We start from the raw sequence: 20365 nt of genomic DNA, 5'->3' as shown, positions 1-20365 counted from the left end.
TTTAAATAACATTCCCACAATTAGACCACTGGATGGCCGAGATTTTAAAAGGATTAGAACACCCGCGTTATTTAATAGTTTAACGTTAAAATTGATAATCGAGGCTGTTTATCGTGTGCTTTATCCTTTATCGTCAGATGGTGGGATGGGATGGGATGGGATGGGCATCGAAAGCGCGAGATAATGATAAAGACATATGTTATATCACAATTAATGCTTTGCAGCAATGGAATTGAATCACAATGTGATGATATTAATTCATTATAGATAAAATTGCCGTCAAACGGGCTGTTGTTTTTTTCTCTTTAAACAGCTCAATGTGTGTATATACGTGAAAAAGACGATATAGATGTGTATTTCCTAAAACTTTTCAACTTTTCAAGAGCGGGTGTGTGTGTGGGGGGGGGGGTACATTATCTCTGGAACCTGGCAAACCCCCTCCTGCAAAATTTCCTGGAACTGACCCTGTTTTAGTATACTACTTCAAGTTTGTGTATCTTAAATTTTCGTTGGAGCAGAGACATGAAAATTGGTTGCTCTGGCTGTAATGAAACGTGTTCAGCCCAAAAGAAAATTAGGGGAAGAGTAAGAGTCGGGCAAAGAGATACGAATTACCATTGAAGTCAATGGGGACATTAATATAAAATACCAATTTACCGTATTATTAAAGATGTCCTCTAGATCTAAAGTCTGGTTAAGGGAGAAGTAGTAAGTTTCATTATGCAGGTCAAAGTTGAAGTATTGTTTGAAGACATCTTCATCTTTGGTGATTGCAAACGACCACACAGCATTATTACCAGTTAGATTAAATAACTCATAGCCTGAAATATGAGGGTTTATTATACAATCTGATTAAAGCACACAATGTGATCCTATTTCTCCCGTCAAAAGTCAAAACCTAGTTACTAATTTTTTTTTATCAAAATTGAGTTAGGACCAAATTTGTAGTTACTAGGGTATATGCTTCCTGTTGTTGTACTTGCTTTTGTAAGCAGTTACACCCATGACACAACCTAGCAACTTCCTTCATTTGTCTAGTGTGCCACAGAAAAACCTAGTAACTCAATAGTCAAATCAATGGATAAGCTGGGGTTTAATATTCATTCATTACGTTTCTCAAAATAAGAAAAACGTGAGTCACTAGGTGTTGCCTTTTGACGGGAGATTTGGTTTGGTTTGGTTTTCTTTTCGTTTCGATTGCCTAAACTACATGAAGATCTGGCGGTTGCAGTTGAACGTCACGTCAGAGGTCATACGTGCGGCTTTTGACACTATGACGTCAGATATTTAATTAACCAATCAGCTTTGATGTTTCTAGTGGGTAGTTCTGTACACCTCACGCCAAAAACTCGCCGTATCGGACCATTTCATTGACTAATCCCTCACTTCATCTAGAACGCGGTTTATATAACCGCGTAGTAAAGACAATTACAACGCAATTTTGAACTATAAAAAAAACGAAACTAAATAGGATCTGTGTTTTAATCAGATTGCAATATCAGACAAATGTTATAATAGAAACGATTGCACGTGTTCTAGAAATGGCACAGGTTCAACAACCAGAAGATCCCAGGTCCGAGACAGTTCTGCAGGATTTTCCAGACTCATTCCCCATACTGGGGGGGTGGGGGTGGATGGCCGAATGGTTAGCACGCGCGCGCAGTATCATACTGTCTGTCATTGAGTCAACTGGCGGGGTTTCGATTCCCCGGTTGTACGTGCCAAGGACTAGGGTCGCCTGTCCAACCTCGTGGGTTTTCTCCGGGTCCTCCGGTTTCCTCCCACTGCTAAAGACCCCTACGCGCAAGCGAATGATTGAAATAAAATTGAACCATGTGTTAGTCCCGAAATGACCTAGTTTGTGTCGGGTGGACGTTAAACCCCATTTCTTTCTCTCTCTCTCTATTCCCCATACTTGTTGTGTAGGACAGGGAGCCTGTCAAGTCAAGGTATCTAGTCGTTCAGGTGAGACAAAAACTCAAGGTTCCGCGTAGACCATTAGCATCATGTTAATGGGGGGGGGGGGCTGAATGGTTAGCGCGTGCGCGTTGTATCATAAGGTCTGTCATTGAGTCAACTGGCGTGGTTTCGATTCCCCGGTTGTACGTGACAAGGCGTAGGGTCACCTGTCGAACCTCCTGGCTTTTCTCCGCGTCTTCCGAATTCCTCCCACTGCTAAAGATCCTACGCGCAAGCGAATTATTGAAATATAATTGAACCATGTGACCTAGTGTTTGTGTCGTGTGGCCGTGTGGCCGTTAACCCCCTCCCTCTCTCTCCCTCTCTCTCTCTCTCTCTCTCTCTCTCTCTCTGTGTGTGTGTGTGGGGGGGGGGCGTATGTGATTTTGTATATATTTTTTTGATCTTACCGGGTTCATCTGTTTCCTGGACGCTCTGAAAAGGTGGTGGTGGTGCACCGGTACATTGACTGTTTACTACAAAATATAAAATGTTGTTTATTCATTATCTAATATTAAAATAGTTTCATCATTCCGCAGCCCAAAATACAAACCATTTAGACAGTAAGCCAGATAAAATACCGGAAGTAACGTCATTATGGTATCTGTCGCTCACTGTTTATAAATGTAGCAATGTTATCTTTTGGGACCCAGGGCAATACATATCCTCCTGGCGAGTTGGCATTCGATATAACAGAAGGCCATAGTTCCGCTGCCCGGGCAAACTTTCCCTCATAGCACACAGTATGGTGTATGCCCGTCTGCATTAGCTCAGTCGGAGTAGAACCGTAGGACGTTAAACCCCATTTCATTTCATTTCTAGGTTATTTCATTGAGATTTTGGAGAATCACAAACTACACGGACATTGGAAGCCATAAACAGCATATGTCAAATCAACAAGTGAATAACCCAAGTTATTTCATGTAAAAGTCGGGGAATCACCAACCTGATTAAAACACAGATCCTATTTCGTTTCGTTTTATATTGTCTTCACTTTATTAGGACCTTTGGGAGTTTTTATTTAACTCGTGTTCTGCTTGAAGTGGGAGAACGCTACATCGGCGACGGCCCTGCACATTTTAGCACATATGATGTCATACATAGGTTGTGGGTTAAGTTAGGATAGGGGTTAGGACCTGCAGATTTCGTCAAAACCTCAAGATGTAAACAGGGCTAGCCCCAACCATAACCCTAAGGACCAAGACTAACCCTAACGCAAAATCCGCGTATGACGTCATATGTGCAGGACCGTCTCCGATCTCGCGTTCTCCCTTGAAACGAAATATAGATCTGGGCCGTGTTTCTCGAAATTTTAACTAAAGATAAAATCCAATTTTAGTAGATACTTCAATTTTGATTGGCTAAGCACTAAAATCAATCTAATATTATCTAATCAAATTACTAAAATTTGGACTTTATCTTAGTTAAAATTTCGTGAAACAGGCCCCTGTATTTTAAAAGATTGGGGAATGACGTGGTTGATTTATTATAATTAAATATATCTTACCATAAGAAGTAAAACACAATGTCAGGACAAAGAAGTAATTTATCTGTCGAATCATTTTGTAATAATGGTTTATTTCTAATCTCCTTGATTTTCTCGCAGTTTTTAAATCATCATAACTCTTGGTACTTGATAGCCATGTTTAAATAATCGGCCCTGTAAAATATCAAAAAAACATTAGCCCTATAAATCATCAAAGATATGGTTTTCAGCCCTATAAAATATCAAAGCTATGGTTTTCAGCCCTGTAAATAATAGAAAATGAGATTTTTCAACCCTATAAAATATCAACGATATGGTTTTTCGGCTCTGGGAATTAGCAAAGATATGGTCTTCAACTCTGTAAAATATCAAAAATCATCAAAGCTATGGTTTTCAGCCCTGTAAATAATAGAAAATGAGATTTTCCAACCCTATAAAATATCAACGATATGGTTTTTCGGCTCTGTGAATTAGCACAGATATGGTATTCAACCCTGTAAAATATCAAAAATGTAGTCTTTCAGTCTTGTGATATCAAAGATATGGTTTTGTAAAATATCAAAAATATGGGTTACAATCTAAAGCACAGACAAGAATTATCGGCGACATCACTTCGGTAGAAGCGGACGTCAAGACTCGCCCCATGAGCTAAATCTTATAACACACAGTTGTACCAGGTATTCAGGAACAGGACGTGGTGACCGTTGGATACTCAATCGCCACTAATTGATTAAAAAACAGAAATATAGCCGGCCAAATGTTTTACGATAAACCCTGCTGGACAAATGGGCCTTCTATTTTAACATTCTTGGAAATCTTCTCAAAGACAGGCGGTAATGTGCGGGTGTGGGGTGGGCGTGTGTGTGTGTGGGGGTGGGGGGTTGGGGGGCGGGATGCAATATATCCATACGCCATACACCGATTATTTATGCAACTCGGTTGAGAACATATCTTCCTATATCACCCCTGATTTATGATCGATCACAGATGTTCTGGTCTAACCCGCTCTTGTCAAATCATTCGGCCACCTCAGCCACCTTAAAAAGCGCGGTGGGGTGGGGGTGGGGAGGGGGGGATGGCCGAATGGTTAGCGCATTGAATCAACTAGCGTGGTTTCGATTCCTCGGTTGTACGTGACAAAGAGTATGGTCGCCTGTTCAACCTCGTGGGCTTCCTCCCACTGCTAAAGAACCCCCGGGCGCAAGCGAATTACTGAAATAAAACTGAACCATATGTTAGTCCAGAAATGACATAGTTTGTGTCGAGTGGACGTTAAACCCCATTCCTCTCTCCCTTAAGAAGTGGGTGTAAGGGCCACCCTAATATCAGTGTTAGGATATTCAGAATGGTCCAAAATGAAATGAAATGAAATGGGGTTTAACGTCCTACTGTTCTGCTCCTATACTGGGCTAATGAAGACAGGCATATGCCATACAGTGTGCTATGAGTGAAATTTTGTATATCGAATTCCAACTGCCAAGGGATCTGTTACGTGCATTCCAATGTATACACAGGACCTCGGTTTTTCGTCTCATCCGAAAGACTAGACAGCTTTCCTTGTCAGGCCCTCCGTCATGCATCACTGACAAGGGGAAACCACGCCGGAAAATCGGGATGAACTTTCTCGGCCAATGCAGGGATCGAATCAGAATGGTCCAAGTTTTGTGGTCAGTGTGGTTCAAATAAAAACAGTAGTTTAATCTCTGATTAAGGGTTTAGTTGTTTAACGACAGTCCTCACCTCTCACCTTCCGTTTAACCTGGTTAAATAGACACAACTAGTTTACACTCGGTCGTCAAGACAAACAAACACCCCCCAGATCTCACACTCTCGTAGTCTCGGACACCCAGAACATCCTAGTATTCCAACGTAATATTTGTGTCTGAATGATAGAGACTATAACACATTCGATATCTGACAACTGTCACTCTCGATTTTAAACTTACAGTATTCAAATTTACAAACTTCCTCGTGTCTTTGATTTTCGAAAGTTTGACTTAAAATCTCAGTCTTTGATAATCGAGATAGGAACTCGTAGATTTGAGTCAGATTTCTCCTGATTATCTTTAATTTCCTGTCCAAAAGCATAATTACAAAGTCATAATACATGTATTTACATTATCCCATGCTGAACGAAATAAAGGCAGAGAGGTCATATAAAATGTGCGTGTTCCTCAACCCCTTTCAATTTCTGAATAAAATATTGTTTTAAAAAAAAGGTAGAGATATTGCAATGAGCCTCCATCCATCCGCCCCGGTTTTGTTTCCGCGGCATATATCTTAAACCGTTCAAGATATCTTTACACCAGTGGTCTTCAACCTTTTTTACCAACGGCACACCCTGGAACACTTAAAGAAAAAGCGGCACACCTGGCTAAATATATGTGAAAAATATTTGAATTTTGCAATAACCCCCCCCCCCCCCCCAAAAAAAAGAAAACACGGCAAACCATAGACGGCATACAACCGTAGACACAGATTAGTCATAGCAACACATATTCCTGAAGCAATGGCCCGAGAAATACCTCTAACCATCCCTGGATTGGCTTCTGGTACTTGAGCTTTTGAGGGATCGTGTCTATTCTTCCCATTAAATCAAATCTATCCAACGTACAGCAACATGATAGCCCGTCGTTTAACCTGGGGTCTTCCCCAAAACTTTGGACAGTGATTTAAGCTATTAAAACGGTGAAAGACACAACAGCTATGAACTTAAATAACTAGTAGACACTAGTGAATACTTAATTGGGATCACGTGGTTTTTCGCATTTTCTTTTTGTGTCGTTCAAAATTTCGCGGCACACTTAGGAAGACCTCGTGGCACACCTGTGTGCAGCGATACACAGGTTGAGAATCACTGTTCAACACATATCCACCTAGTGGTAGTTGTGTTTTGTGCTAGTGGAAATTATTGGGATTTAATATTGTTGGTGCTTTCACGGAAACATTCCGACGTGGTTTCCCCTTGTCAGTGATGCAGGACGGAGGGCCTGACAAGGACAGCTGTCTAGTCCTTCGGATGAGACGAAAAACCGAGGTCCCGTGTAAACATTGGAATGCACGTAAAAGATCCCTTGGCAGTTGGAATTCGATATAAGATTAGGCGATAGTGCCGCTGCCCGGGCAAAATTTCCCTCGTAGCACAGTGTATGGCGTATGCCCGTCTTCATTAGCCCAGTATAGGAGCAGAACAGTAAAACGTCAAACCCCATTTCATTTCATTTCATTTATTTCACGGAAACACATTTGATCACTAAACTGTTTTATTTCTTTGATTAGTTCAAGAATAGATAATGTAAAAAAAAGCATGGCCCTAAAACTGACCCCTGAGTAACACCAACATAACCATACAACTGCAAATTATTTCAGGACTGCTTGATGAACGATGTCCATTTTTCGAATTTATACAGCTGTTGGCCATTGAATTGGAGAAAACCTAAAACCTATTCTAACCAATATTCATCGATAGGTCTTCATTTGTAGTTTCTTTATTTAAAGATACATTATGGGAGATAAAATAAAAAGCTGGCAGTTCTCACTATAATCAAAATCAAAGTTGAACTAATAGTTTAAAGATTTTAAAGGACATTCGAATTTCTATAAATATGTAGCGGATTACAAATAAAAAAAATAAAGAAAAATACACATAGCAAGTTGAACTAATCGTTTTATGATTTAACAGTGCATTTGAATGTTTCGAAACATAAGAGGATTATTAAAATACAGCATATTAATACCAGAGCATTTGATCAAATTAAGGTGGGGCGGGGATATTTTCCTTACTAGCTATTTAATCTGAAATAAAATGTCGTAAATAAACAAAGACTTGTAAATAAATAAATACTGAATCAATGTAAACAATATAATATAAACAATAATACGTCTGATGTCAACAATGATAAACATTGTTTACGATTATAGCCTTCAGATCGGCATTATTATGGGAAAGAAAACTGACCTATATCCTAAAACATCTGAGTCTATGATTGAAAGTATCTTCCTGATAGAATATAAAAAAAACAAGAATGGCCAGTCAACAAGGTCCCGTGCCCTTGTATACGAACACCTTAAATCCAATCTGGTTAAAACACAGATCCTATTTCGTTTCGTTTTTTATAGTTCAAAATTTCGTTTTACTTGTCTTTACAACACTAGGATCTGGAAGGTTTGTAACATAAACTACATTTTGGATGATGTGAGGGATTAGCCAATTAAAAGGTTTAAGGTGAGTTTTTGGCGTAAGGTGCACGGAACTGTGGGTAAACCACTCGAAACGTCACCACTGATTGATTAATCAATATCTGACGTCATAGGATCAAAAGCCGCACGTATGACTTCTGACGAGTCCTTTCACTACAACCGTTCAGATCTTCATGTAGTAGAGGCCATCGAAAGTATAAAAAAACGAAATGAAATATAGATCTGTATTTTAAACAGAATTGCATATTAGTAAAAGACACACCTACTGTGACCGTATATTAGATTTAATGTCGTTCTATCTTCTAATTTGGGCTCTTGGCGTAATTCGCCGAACATAACTGATTAGAAATTACAGAAAACCGAAACAATTGAATGTAAATTAGTTTATATACATTCATATTACATTATTACATGCGTTGGGACCTATCTATGTCCATTTCTAGGTACTAAAGAATAGCGATATAGCTCCCACGAGGTTGGAAGGCGACCCTTCTCCTTGTCACGTACAACCTGGGAATCGAAACTACGCCCGTTGACTCAAAGACAGATCTTCCAATTGAATGATTGAACGTGCTAACCATTCGGCCATCCAACTCCCCACTTTTAATTAAGAAATGAAATGGGGTTTAACGTCCTACTGTTCTGCTCCTAACCTGGGCTAATGAAGACGGGCATACGCCATACAGTGTGCTATGAGGGATATTTTTAATTAAGGTTATTTACATTATGAAGATGACTTATTTCTTGTCAAAGCTCATAGTTTCGCGCAAAATAAAATTATTTTAACTACAATTTTTAATATAGTTTTTATCTATTTTTTTAACTATTATAGCGAGAACTGTTAGCTCTTTATCCCAATCTCAGGTAAGCGAGAACTGTTAGCTCTGTATCTCAATCTCACGTAATGCATTATTAATTTAGAAAACTAACGTTTTTTATTTTACAAAATCATCCTTCTCCTATGGTGTCACCGAGAAAAGAAATCTCCTCTTTCTAAATTAACTGAAAATGCGATTTAAATTCACTAAGAAAAATTCCAGGAATTTAAATATTTTTTTTAAAATTTTGTTTGTAGGAATTTAAATTCATTTTTTTAAATTTTGTTTCTCAATTTCATTTTTTATTTGGCTCATGCTCAATTTAACAAAGGGATAATTTTTTTAAAAACATTTTAGACGAAATCAAACAAGACATAAATTAAGTTGGGGTTCTTAAAATAATTGTCCCGATATTTGTTCTTGGTTCTTGTATATATTTGACGTTGCTCTAACAGCTGTCAAAATATTTGATCTGAGTTGAGAATTGATTTTATACGAAACTAAAAAAGGTGGCTTATGTTGTGATGGTGTGGCTACGTGTGTCAGGGTATATGTCACACGGGAGGTTGGGTAGGTGGCCGAATGGTTCAATACCCGTGGGTTAGATCCTCCGGTTTCCTCCCACAGATACCGTCGACCTCTACGTGCAAGCGAATTATAGAAATAAAATTGAAGCATATGCTAGTACCGAAATGACCTACTTTGTCTCGAGTCTCGAGGGGACGTTAAAATTGAACCATATTTTAGTCCCGAAATGACCTAGTTTGTGTCGAGTTGACGTTACACACAGATTTTGGGGAGTCGCGGTGGCTCGGTGAGTAAGACTCTGGCAAGACGTCTCGAGTTCGCTCCCGGTGTTGGCGGAGAAAGTTACTTGGAATATCTCCGGGCTGGTTTTCCCGTGTCAGAGCTGCAGGGCGGAGGGCTTGGCAATGGCTTTGGCAGGTCGCTGGGATGGGATGAAAACACAGGTCCCCTGTACACATTGCCGTGCACGTAAAAGAACCCTTAACAGTTGGAATTCGATATAAATTTAACGTCTTACTTTTCTGCACCAACTGGGCTAATGACGACGGGCGTAATGCTATACAGTTTGCTATGATAAAAATTTTGCCCCGACAGCGGCGCTACGGCCTACTCTTACATCGAATTCCAACTGCCAAGCGATCTTTTACATGCACGCCAATGTATACTGGGGTCCTCGATTTTTTTGTCCCATCCGAATATATATTGAGAATATCAGTCAAATTACTTTATTCTTAGTTTCGATTGTCAAGTACGATTGCTACGATAATAAACAAAGTCTCGATTATCCATTTAACGTTAAACTATTAAATAGCGCGAATGTTCTTATCCATTGAATATCTAAGCCGTTCGATGGTCTAGAGAGTTGATGCTTGTCACGTGAATAACTGTCTTAATAATAGATTATATATCATTTTAATCCAGAAAAAACACCTGTCATAAACAGTTTTAGTTCTTACATAAGTTTACTTTTAAATTTCATTAACTTACAAAGGCACCTTTAAACTGCATTAACTTACATAAGGTACTTTTAAACTTCATTAACTTAGATAAGAAACTTTATTAACTTACAAAAGTACCTTTAAACTTTATAAACTTACATAAGGTACTTTTAAACTTCGTTAACTTACATAAAAAACTTTATTAACTTCCATAAGGTACTTTTAAACTTCATTAACTTATGTAAGCTACCTTTAAACTTCATTAACTTACATAAGGTACCTTTAAACTTCGTTAAATTGCATAAGAAACTTTATTAACTTACATAAGCTACCTTTAAACTTCATTAACTTACATAAGGTTCCTTTAAACTTCGGTAAATTGCATAAGAAACTTTATTAACTTACATAAGGTACCTTTAAACTTGATTAACTTACATAAGGTACCGTTAACCTCCGTTAACTTACATAAGAAAATGTATTAACTTACATAAGGTACCTTTATGCTTCATTAACTGACATAAGGTACATTTAAACTTCATTTCATTATGTTTAAACATAACGTAGTATTTTTTTTAAATGTAATAGACAGTTTTAGCTCTTGCATAAGGTACCTTTAAAATTCATTAACTTACATAAGGTATCTTTAAACTTCATTTCATTGTGTTTAAACATACCGTAGTATTTTTTAATGTAATGTATATGTTTAAACGTGCAACGAACACAATAGATGATTTAACAAATTTGACTCTACGTGTCAGTACAGTTTTTTTTGTTTAATATAAATATAAAAATCCAATCTATGTGCTTCAACATCTTGACACTTGCCCACTTCACAAACACACCAACAATCAGGTTATATTTTCCCTTCGATTAGTTTGGACATTCTCCAGTAATTCTGTTTATACTTATAATAAAAACAATGCGATGATTGCGCGTTTCTGTCGTTTGCATGTTTAAAATGTGGAAACATTTCAAGACAAGTTCAATATATTCTCTAAGATTTGTATTTATATTACTAAGTGACTTGTGTGTTTCTCATTTTTTTTTTGTCCAACCGGAGTAGCAAACTAAACAGCGGTAAATATTCGCTTGGCCTCTTCTATTAAACATACATTATGCAAGAGCTAAATCTGCCAATTGCAGGTCTGGCTTTGGGCCTTTAATGTTATCTGAATTATTAATTAGGCATTAATTAACTTATCCAGACTATAATCAACCCTCGATGGCATCGCTAGGCTGCGATGTTTACTGGATTACAACCCGGTCTGCTGCTTCTGATTAAATAAAAAATGGATAATCGAGACTAGATTTTTTATCGTACCGGCTTTAAAAGGTTCAGGGGGTGCATCAATTTGGCAGAAATTTTCAGCAGATTCCGTTTATATTATCTAGTTTTTAACTATTATAGTGAGAACTGCCAACTCTTTATCTAATCTCCCATAATGTATCTTTAATTTAATTTTTTTGTTCCACCGTAGCAGCAAACGAAACAGCAGTAAATATTCGCTTGGTCTCTACTATTAATTGAATTAGCTCGCAATATCAACTGTTGTCTTCTACAAATTAAATTCTAAATCAGTCTTCTTTCAATTTATCAAAACAAAATAGCAAGGCGTTGGGAGTACATTTGGATAAAAAAAATATTCCCTATTTAGGGTTAGTGCTAATTGATAAGGTCAGCTCAATTTTTCGTCATAGGTCACAAGATGTAAATAGGATTAGCGCTAATCCCAACCCTAATCCTGGACCTAGCCCCAATGCTTACCCTAACCCTAACCTAAAATCTCGCCAACAATTACGTGCCCTAACCTTATTTACATCTCAGCAATCTTGACAAAACTTGGGCTGGCCTTAGGCATGATCGTCTATCGGTTGGTTTGTTTGACTGTGGACTGGCTACTGTTGTACCTCTTCTTAAGGACTTCACCGTCGTGTTTTCTTACGATACCGAAATCAAATATGTAACAGGAACAATGATAGTTTTTCTTTCTATACGTTTTTATGTCACAACAGTTACACAATAGTCTACATTACAATATTTAAAATTAATATAACTTTCTCTCTAACCCCACTCCTGTTAAACTCCAACAAGCGTAGCTAGACTCAGGATATGAAATGAAATGGGGTTTAACGTACTACTGTTCTGCTCCAAAAAGGGCTAATAAAAAACGGCATACGCCATACAGTGTGCTATGAGCGAAAATTTTCATATCGAATTCCTACTGTCAAGGGATCTTTTACGTGCACGCCAATGTGTACACGGTTTTTCGTCCCATCCGAACGACTAGACAGCTGTCCTTGCCAGGCCCTCCGTCCTGCATCACTGACAAGGGGGAACCTGGATGAACTTTCTCGGCCAATGCAGGGATCGAACACCCGACCTCCAGGCTAGCGAGCCAGCGTCTTACCCACTGATCCATCGTGACCCCACTAGACTCGGCAAACCACTACGTCATGAAATAGTCGTCTAAAGAACACGATGCGTGTCTGATCTTCTAAAGAATCTGCGTGATGTCTAAAATTATTCTAGCTCCGCTCTCTGTAGGTGCCGAATGACGTATGCTAATTAGTAATTTTCAACTCACGTGTATTTCAAACAAAACAACTTATCCTTGGAAAATGTAAATGACCAACATGTTTACAAAACTATAGCTCTGTTAACGTATCAAAATAACTAGCATACTTTCTATATTTTTGGTTATGAACACGGAATCAATAATTTCTAAAGAAAACCATATTGTTTCAGCCTTCATATTGCTCCATTTCTAATCTATAAATTTGGAACCAATAATATGTCCATGACATAATCTGCTCGCAACGACAATATTGCTACACTGGGTATCTCAGGCCATTATCAAGCAAGGATTGTGGAATGGAAAATACGGATATTACCCATAACTGTTGCATAGGAGTACGGACATTACGACTGTCCATGGGCTGATCCAGGAATTTTTGCAGGAGGGGGTTTGCCAGGCTCCTGTTAAGGGGAAATTTGACAGTTGAATATGCATTGTATGACGCCACCATCGTCTCTAAATTACGTGGGCACATACACATTGAGGTTTTTAAAGAGAGAAATTCAACACCCCGTTTGACGTAAATTTTCATTGATGCAAAGTATTAAAATTGTGATATCACACATTTCTATATCATTATTTCGCGCTTTGAATGTCAATCCCATCCCACCATCTGATGATACAGGATAAAGCGCACGACCGTTACCCTTTTCTCATAAAGTGTTGTTTTACAATTTTTTTATATGTAGCTGAGCAGGGTGGGGTTTGGATCCCCCCCCTTCTCTGTGCCCCCCCCCCCCTTCTCTGGACCCCCCCCCCCACTGCTTTCCTGACCGTTGTATGCAATTTTGATGGACTTGTATTTCCGAGTTCATCATTCATATCCCATTAAAGATACATTATGTAAGATTTAGATAAAGAGCTGGCCTTTCTTGCTTTAATAGTCCGAATATAGATTATGCAAAATGAATACATCAACGAAACTGTCAATCAAATAACTTTATTCTGAGCAAAGTTGTGAATGCTCCAAGTTTTTTACAAGAAATGGCCCTTTACCATGATAATAAATTAAATCTCGGTTGTCAAAGCTTTTTTTGTGGGGGTTGGATTCCCCGGTTGTACTGACAAGGAGTAGGGTCGCCTGTCCAACCTCGTGGGTTTTCTCCGGGTCCTCCGGTTTCCTCCCACTGCTAAAGACCCCTACGCGCAAGCAAATTATTGAAATAAAATTGAGCCATGTGTTAGTCCCGAAATAACCTAGTTGGTGTGTAGTGGAAGTTAAACCCCATATCTCCCTCTCTCTCTCTCTCTCTCTCGCCATTGAAAAGACCTGCAAATAGGCAGATTTATCTCTTGCATGATGCAATATAAAGTGGTCAAATTTCAAAAGTGACTGATATATTCGAGTGTTCATTGTGATAATTTATACCTGTTTATCCAGTATCTATTTTATTTACCGAACTATACCGATATGGATATTGATTGTTGTTAGAAACAACCGAAGCAACCGACATTCCTGTCATTACTAAACCTATCGAACTCCTGGGTCTGGACAATCCAGCCATACCTTCATAGTCTCAATCAATATAGACATACAAGTCACAGGAAAATGCAGATAATCCCAGGTCGAAAGAACACCGTGAGAAGTTCTACACAGAAATTATTGAATATGAAATAATCCATTTTGTATTTTCATCTAGCCGTTCTTTTTACTCTGTACTGCAGTGCGAAGGACCGACCTACCATCTATGCAATTGTCGTGGTTTCTAATCACAGGTCGAAAGAACATCGTGAGAAGTTCTACACAGAAATAATAGAATATGAATAATCTATTTTGTATTTTCATCTAGCCGTTCTTTTTACCCTGTACTGCAGTGCGAAGGACCGACCTACCATCTATGCAATCCTTTTACCCTTCTGCTATGCGAGGGGTCGATCTAGCATCTATGCAATTGTCGTGGTTTCTAATCCCAGGTCGAAAGAACATTGCACTCTCACTCTCACCGATTGAAAATAACTACCATGTCAGGAAGCGATATTCATAAACATGCTGCTTATTTTCGTATCCTGTATAACTGTATGATTATGTGAAATTATATTGAATAAAATATTGTTTAAAACAGAGTTATGCAGAGAAATAATAAAATACGAAAGAACTCATTCTGTGCTTCACGTATTTTGTTACCCTCTATTATAGTGCCCGAGATATCTATCTATCGTCGATGCTATTGTAGTGTTAATTGACCCCACGACTGTACAGACCTGACCTCTACTCTTCCCTGGGGGCCAGGATGCCTGTCCAATCCCGCGTGGTTACTCCGGGTCCTCCGGATGCCCCCCCTCCCCTCGCCGCCGCCTAGCTAAACACCTACGCACATTATTGAAATGGAATAATGAAATTGAACCATATGTTAGGCCGGAAATACCCCCCCCCCCACCGACAATCTCTCTCATGGCTAAATCTATTTGTTAAGACCAACTCAATTTTGTCAAGATAGCTGAGATGTAGATAAGGTTAGAGCACGTGCTTGTAGATTAGGGATTAGGGTATGGATTGGGGCTAGGTCCAGGGTTAGTTTTAAAAATGTGATGGAGAGTTTGAGCCTCCACATAAGCACTGACCGAGGATGATGAAAATTCAGTTCGTGATATTTCCTGGTTTACAGCTCGTGATCTATGACGACAAATTCTCCCGTCAAAAGGCAAAACCTAGTAACTCACTTTTTTCTTATTTTGAGAAAACAGAGGAAAACGTAATGAATGAATATTAAACCCAAGCTCATCCATTGATTTCACTATTGAGTTACTAGGTTTTTCTGTGGTATTCTAGGCAAATGAAGGAAGTTGCTAGGTTGTTTCATGGGTGTAACTGCTTACAAAATCAAAAGATTGGAAGATCTAGTACAACAACAGGAAGCATATACCCTAGTAACTACAAATTTGGACCTAACTCAATTTTGATAAAAAAAAAAAAGTGAGTTACTAGGTTTTGTATTTTGACGGGAGAAATTGAGCTGGCCTTATCATTTAGCACCAACCCTCTCTCATGTAATATTTGATATATCTGAATAACAACCGGTGTATATAAGTAACCATGTTGTGATAACGTTTTAATTATAATATACCCTAACAGAGATATAATAAATCCGCCATTCCCTGTTCATGTATTGTATTACCTAGTAACGGTGTTATCTTAAAGGTCCTAGTGAAAGGGACACCATCAAATGAAATGAAATGAAATGGGGTTTAACGTCCTACTGTTCTGCTCCTATACTGGGCTAATGAAGACGGGCATATGCCATACAGTGTCTATGAGGGAAATTTTGCCCGGGCAGCGGCACTATCGCCTACTCTTATATCGAATTCCAACTGCCAAGGGTTCTTTTACGTGCATTCCAATGTATGCACGGGACCTCGGTTTTTCGTCTCATCCGAAGGACTAGACAGCAGTCCTTGTCAGGCCCTCCGTCCTGTATCACTGACAAGGGGGAACCACGCCGGAAAATCTGGATGAACTTTCTCGGCCAATGCAGGGATCGAAACCATCAAATGTACATTAGTTAAGAGCTAAATCTGCCTATTGCAAGTCTTTCTTTAGGCTTCAGATGTTATAGACCTTTATTTCCATGACAAGCTCACAATCAACTCTGTAGTGTAGACCCCCAGATGGCTTGGATACAGCTTGGATTTAAACAGTCGTTCATTTAATAATTAAATCAAGAAATGACCGATCAAGCTAACGTTTACCGTTGGTCACTGACGTCACTACCGGAGACTGCCAATGAAAGGACTGCCAATCGAGGGTATCGTAGGCATTGAGAATCTTACTTGATGATCGAGAATATGTGGGCGGAGTTATTATCTGTCAGTCAAATGATCGGCAATTCTCGGAGACGGTGCGGAGACAGTTGATGCCTATTTATAGTCCAAACTTCCAACAGTGATAAGTTCGTTCAGAATAAATAATTTGACTTTAATTTTTAAAATCATCTATTTTTGAATTATTATAGCAAGAATGGCCAACTCGTTCTTAAACTCTTAACTAATGTATCTTTAAATCCAAAATATTGCTGTTTTTTAAATGACTATGGAAAGATAAGCTGCGTTTTTGTAATCTATATAAACGAAGAGATAAAGAATACGACGTAAGACGTATAGGTGTCCTTGCGGATACGCAAATATCTTAGCTCACACACCTGCTAATGCACCCTGCACGTTCAATCATATGATAAAAATTTAACCATGTTAGTCTCAAAATAATGGAAGTTTAATGTTTGCGAGACATCAAACCCCATTCCATGCCTTTCCTAATCGACGGGCACAGTGGCTCAGTGTGTAGGATGTTGGCTCGCTAAACTGTAGGTCCCGTGTTCGATCCCTGCCTTGGCCGAGAAAGTTCATCGGGATTTTCAGGCGTGGTTCCCCCTTGTCAGTCATGTAGAACGGAGGGCCTGACAAGGGACAACGTATAGTCGTTCGAATGGGACGAAAAACCGAGGTCCCGCGTAAAAGATCCCTTAACAGTTGGAATGCGATATAAGAGTAGGTCGTACCACAGCTATCCTGGCAAAATTTCCCTCATAGCACACTGTGTGGAGTATGTCCGTCTTCATTAGCCCAGTCGGACCAGAACAGTAGGACGTTAAACCCTATTTCAGTTCATGTTATGTTGTCCCTCATAGCGCACTGTGTGGCGTAGTCCAGTCGGAGCAGAACAGTAGGACTTTAAACCCTATTTCATTTCAATTCATTTCCTTTCCTAATCTTACCAATGTGATGATTGGGAGTGTCATATTGTGTATAACGTCATGACATTTTTCACTATGGAGGTAAACAAACCCCATTTACCTAGTAACATAAATCAGTTATTGACATTAATACCCAGTTTATATATTTACTGTAGGTTTATATACTCATAGTGTCAATATGGTAGAAACAGGGTTAGCCAGTAGGATTAACATAAAACACAGGCTTGGGTTTTAATATCAAATGAAATGGGGTTTAACGTTCTGGGCTAATGCAGACGGACATATGCAATACAGTGTGCTACGAGAGGAATTTTGGCCGGACAGCTGCACTTTGGCCTATTCTTATATCGAATTCCAACTGCCAAGGGATCTTTAATGTGCACGCCAATGTATACACAGGTGACTTAAATTATATATAAAATTACCGGTGAAGAAAATACAAATCTATATTAAATTATGTATTCAATTACCAGTGAAAACGAAAGAGAGAGAGAGAAATGGGGTTTAACGTCCACTCGACACAAACTAGGTCATTTCGGGACTAACATATGGTTTAATTTAGGAGTCTTTAGCAGAGGGAGGAAACCGGAGGACCCGGAGAAAACCCATGAGGTTGGACAGGCGACCCTACTCCTTGTCACGTACAACCGGGGATTCGAAAGCGGGCCTTATGATACAGCGGTGCACGAGCTAACCATTCGGCCATCCAACCCCCCTCGGTGAAAACGAAAGAAAAGGGTTAGTGAGTATCTAAAACAAACGATTATAGAATGAGGAGTGGTGCCAGGTGTATCCTTCTGAAATGTGACTGGAATGTGGTATGAGGTATTCTAGGGGTCCAATTACACACATGGAAAACCTCCCCCTTCAGATACATTTATAAAAAGAATAAGGAAGCGGTGTCATGTTCTAGAATAAGGAAGTCGTATTCAGTCGTATCACCCAACCTGAAGTTTCGCATATATTTCTTTTGTTGTATTACAGATATTCAATGCCCCGGCGTGGCAGTGTGTGATGGTTCCTGGTGTGTGATTACCGTTTAGCACATGCGCAGTTGTGGGAGTCAGCTCACACCGTTATGGATGCGGTGTGCATTGACTCCCCATGAAAGGATTTCCCCTAAGATTTTCTTACGGTCAAATCGATTTCTACACTATTATCTACCAATATTTACAGTATTACCATAGGAGAGGGTGTCAAGTTTCTATTGTTTGTTTATTTCGATAAAAAGTAGAAATACAAATTGACTAAGGTTTGTAACGTATTCTACAATATACTAGACTTGTTTATTTGTCGGACAATAATCGACAATACACGTCAAGTAATATACCCAGTCGTTACAGACGCTTTCTCATTCCATCCTTGCAACCTGAAGTTTTCCAGATTATTCGTCAGTTGTTATCAGATATTCAATGTTGAGATATTGGACAATAATCAATATAATACGTTAATTAATCATATTATAAGTATGATTGATTTATTTAACATAGAACAGGTAATCAAACATTGGTAACAAATTTCTTTTACTAAGTAGAATATTTTATATTATTAGTTATTTATTAAAGAGAGAGAGAGAGAGAGAGAGAGACAGGGGGGAGGGGGGGGGAGAGAGAGCGCACTCCAAAAAACCTTCGGGACTAACATAGGGTACGCGTGTATTCCAAACTTCGCTTGCACATATAGATCTTTAGCAAAAGCGTGGGGAGGGGGGGGGGTAGTGTCTTAGGTGTAATTCTGGAGTTCAGATTTAGACATAAAAAGTATTGGCCTGCCATTTCTATTTTGGTTGTATTTGTTTGTTAACGATTTTCTTGTTATCTTATTCATTTTATCTTATTCTTATCCGCGATATCACCAACTTATGTACACATCTCACGGTCAACAAGAGATCTGTAGTGATGATAGTAATGAGATCTGTAATGACGGTAGTAATGATGGTAGTAATGATATCTGTAATGATGGTAGTATGGGGATCAGTAACGATGGTAAGAAGTCAGTACACAAACTCTGGCATAGTAGTCAGGTCAAAATACAGTTTAACCCCCAAAAATTGCAACAAAAGGTTTCTCAACTTATTCTATGATAGTGGGCAGCTGAAGGTCATGAATTCAATTTCATAATGATTCAACAGCTCAGTGATATTCAAAGTTCTCTTAATGTGTTCCTTGTCTCCCAAAACCTGGGGATAGACATCAAGATCATCAAATTTGAGCCAATAATTATGGACTTGCGGTCATTTGGAGGTGTTGGCGGCCATTTTTGACATAATAGGCCAACATCATTGTTCATGATCTTAATGTGTTCTTTAACCCCAAAAACCTAGGGAAAGACACCAAGATCATCAAATTTGAGTTGATAGTTCCATAGTTATGATCATTTTAAGACGTTTCGGTGGCCATTTTTGACGCCATCTTGAAAAAACACTTTTCCGGAGGTCCTACTTTGATAAACTTTTAGTATGTTATAAAGTACACTAAACCCTGTCAGAATAAGTTTAGAAACCTTTTGTTGCAATGTTTTGGGGGTTGGGGGTGTATTTTCCATATATTGACCTGACTATAGCGGATAAAGGGAAAAATGGATAATACACAAGCTAGAGAAACCAAGATCAGGAGCCTTATCCATGAAACATGTCAAGGATATAGACTTTTCATTTGTTGCGGTACACACTTTATCCCATAGCCATAGATAAGTCCTCCCGCTTAAAATATTTTCCCTCATAGCACACTGTATGGCGTATGCCCGTCTTCATTAGCCCAGTCGGAGCAGAACAGTAAGACATTAAACCCCATTTCATTTGCCAACACCGGGATCGAACATCCGACCTCCAGGCTAGTGAGCCAGCGTCTTAACCACTGAGCCACCGTGACTTCCCAAGTAGGACGTTAAGCAACATTCCATTGCATTTCTCCACTAATATAAAATGAATTCTTACATGACGGAATCCGAGTTTAAAACAACTCAAAATACGTGCTTCACTCGGCATGTAAAATACACTTCATTCACAACTTACCTATTGAATGTTTCTCCCCGGTATGTTGCGTTATCAAATGATGGTTTCCCAGGCTGTTGTAGACTTGATTGTCCAAATATTGATACTCACAGGTATAATATTACAATAGGCTTTGTTATCCGGGTATATATTATATGCAGGTAAGTAAACAAGGGGTGT

General features: G+C 38.9%; 1 protein-coding gene across 3 annotated transcripts in view; it reads right to left on the bottom strand.

Annotated features, from left to right (window-relative positions):
* LOC126810078 (cadherin-99C) overlaps positions 1–20365 on the bottom strand; it is a 50328-nt gene that overhangs the window by 16481 nt on the left and 13482 nt on the right. For 2 of the 3 annotated variants that reach the window (XM_050535035.2, XM_050535037.2), the window contains exons 2-4: positions 3467–3619; positions 2370–2435; positions 658–821 (exon numbers count right to left, since the gene is read on the bottom strand). In XM_050535035.2, the coding sequence (XP_050390992.1) occupies positions 658–821; positions 2370–2435; positions 3467–3521 (285 nt within the window). In that variant the 5' untranslated portion in view covers positions 3522–3619. Of the gene's footprint in view, positions 1–657; positions 822–2369; positions 2436–3466; positions 3620–20206 lie in introns of all 3 variants that reach the window. The other variant, XM_050535036.2, reaches the window with a different exon arrangement.

This window comes from Patella vulgata, chromosome 2 (assembly GCF_932274485.2).
Source record: "Patella vulgata chromosome 2, xgPatVulg1.2, whole genome shotgun sequence".
NCBI lineage: Eukaryota > Metazoa > Mollusca > Gastropoda > Patellidae > Patella > Patella vulgata.
The sequence above is the reverse complement of the archived record's forward strand: the minus strand, read 5'-3'. Positions and strand labels throughout refer to the sequence as shown.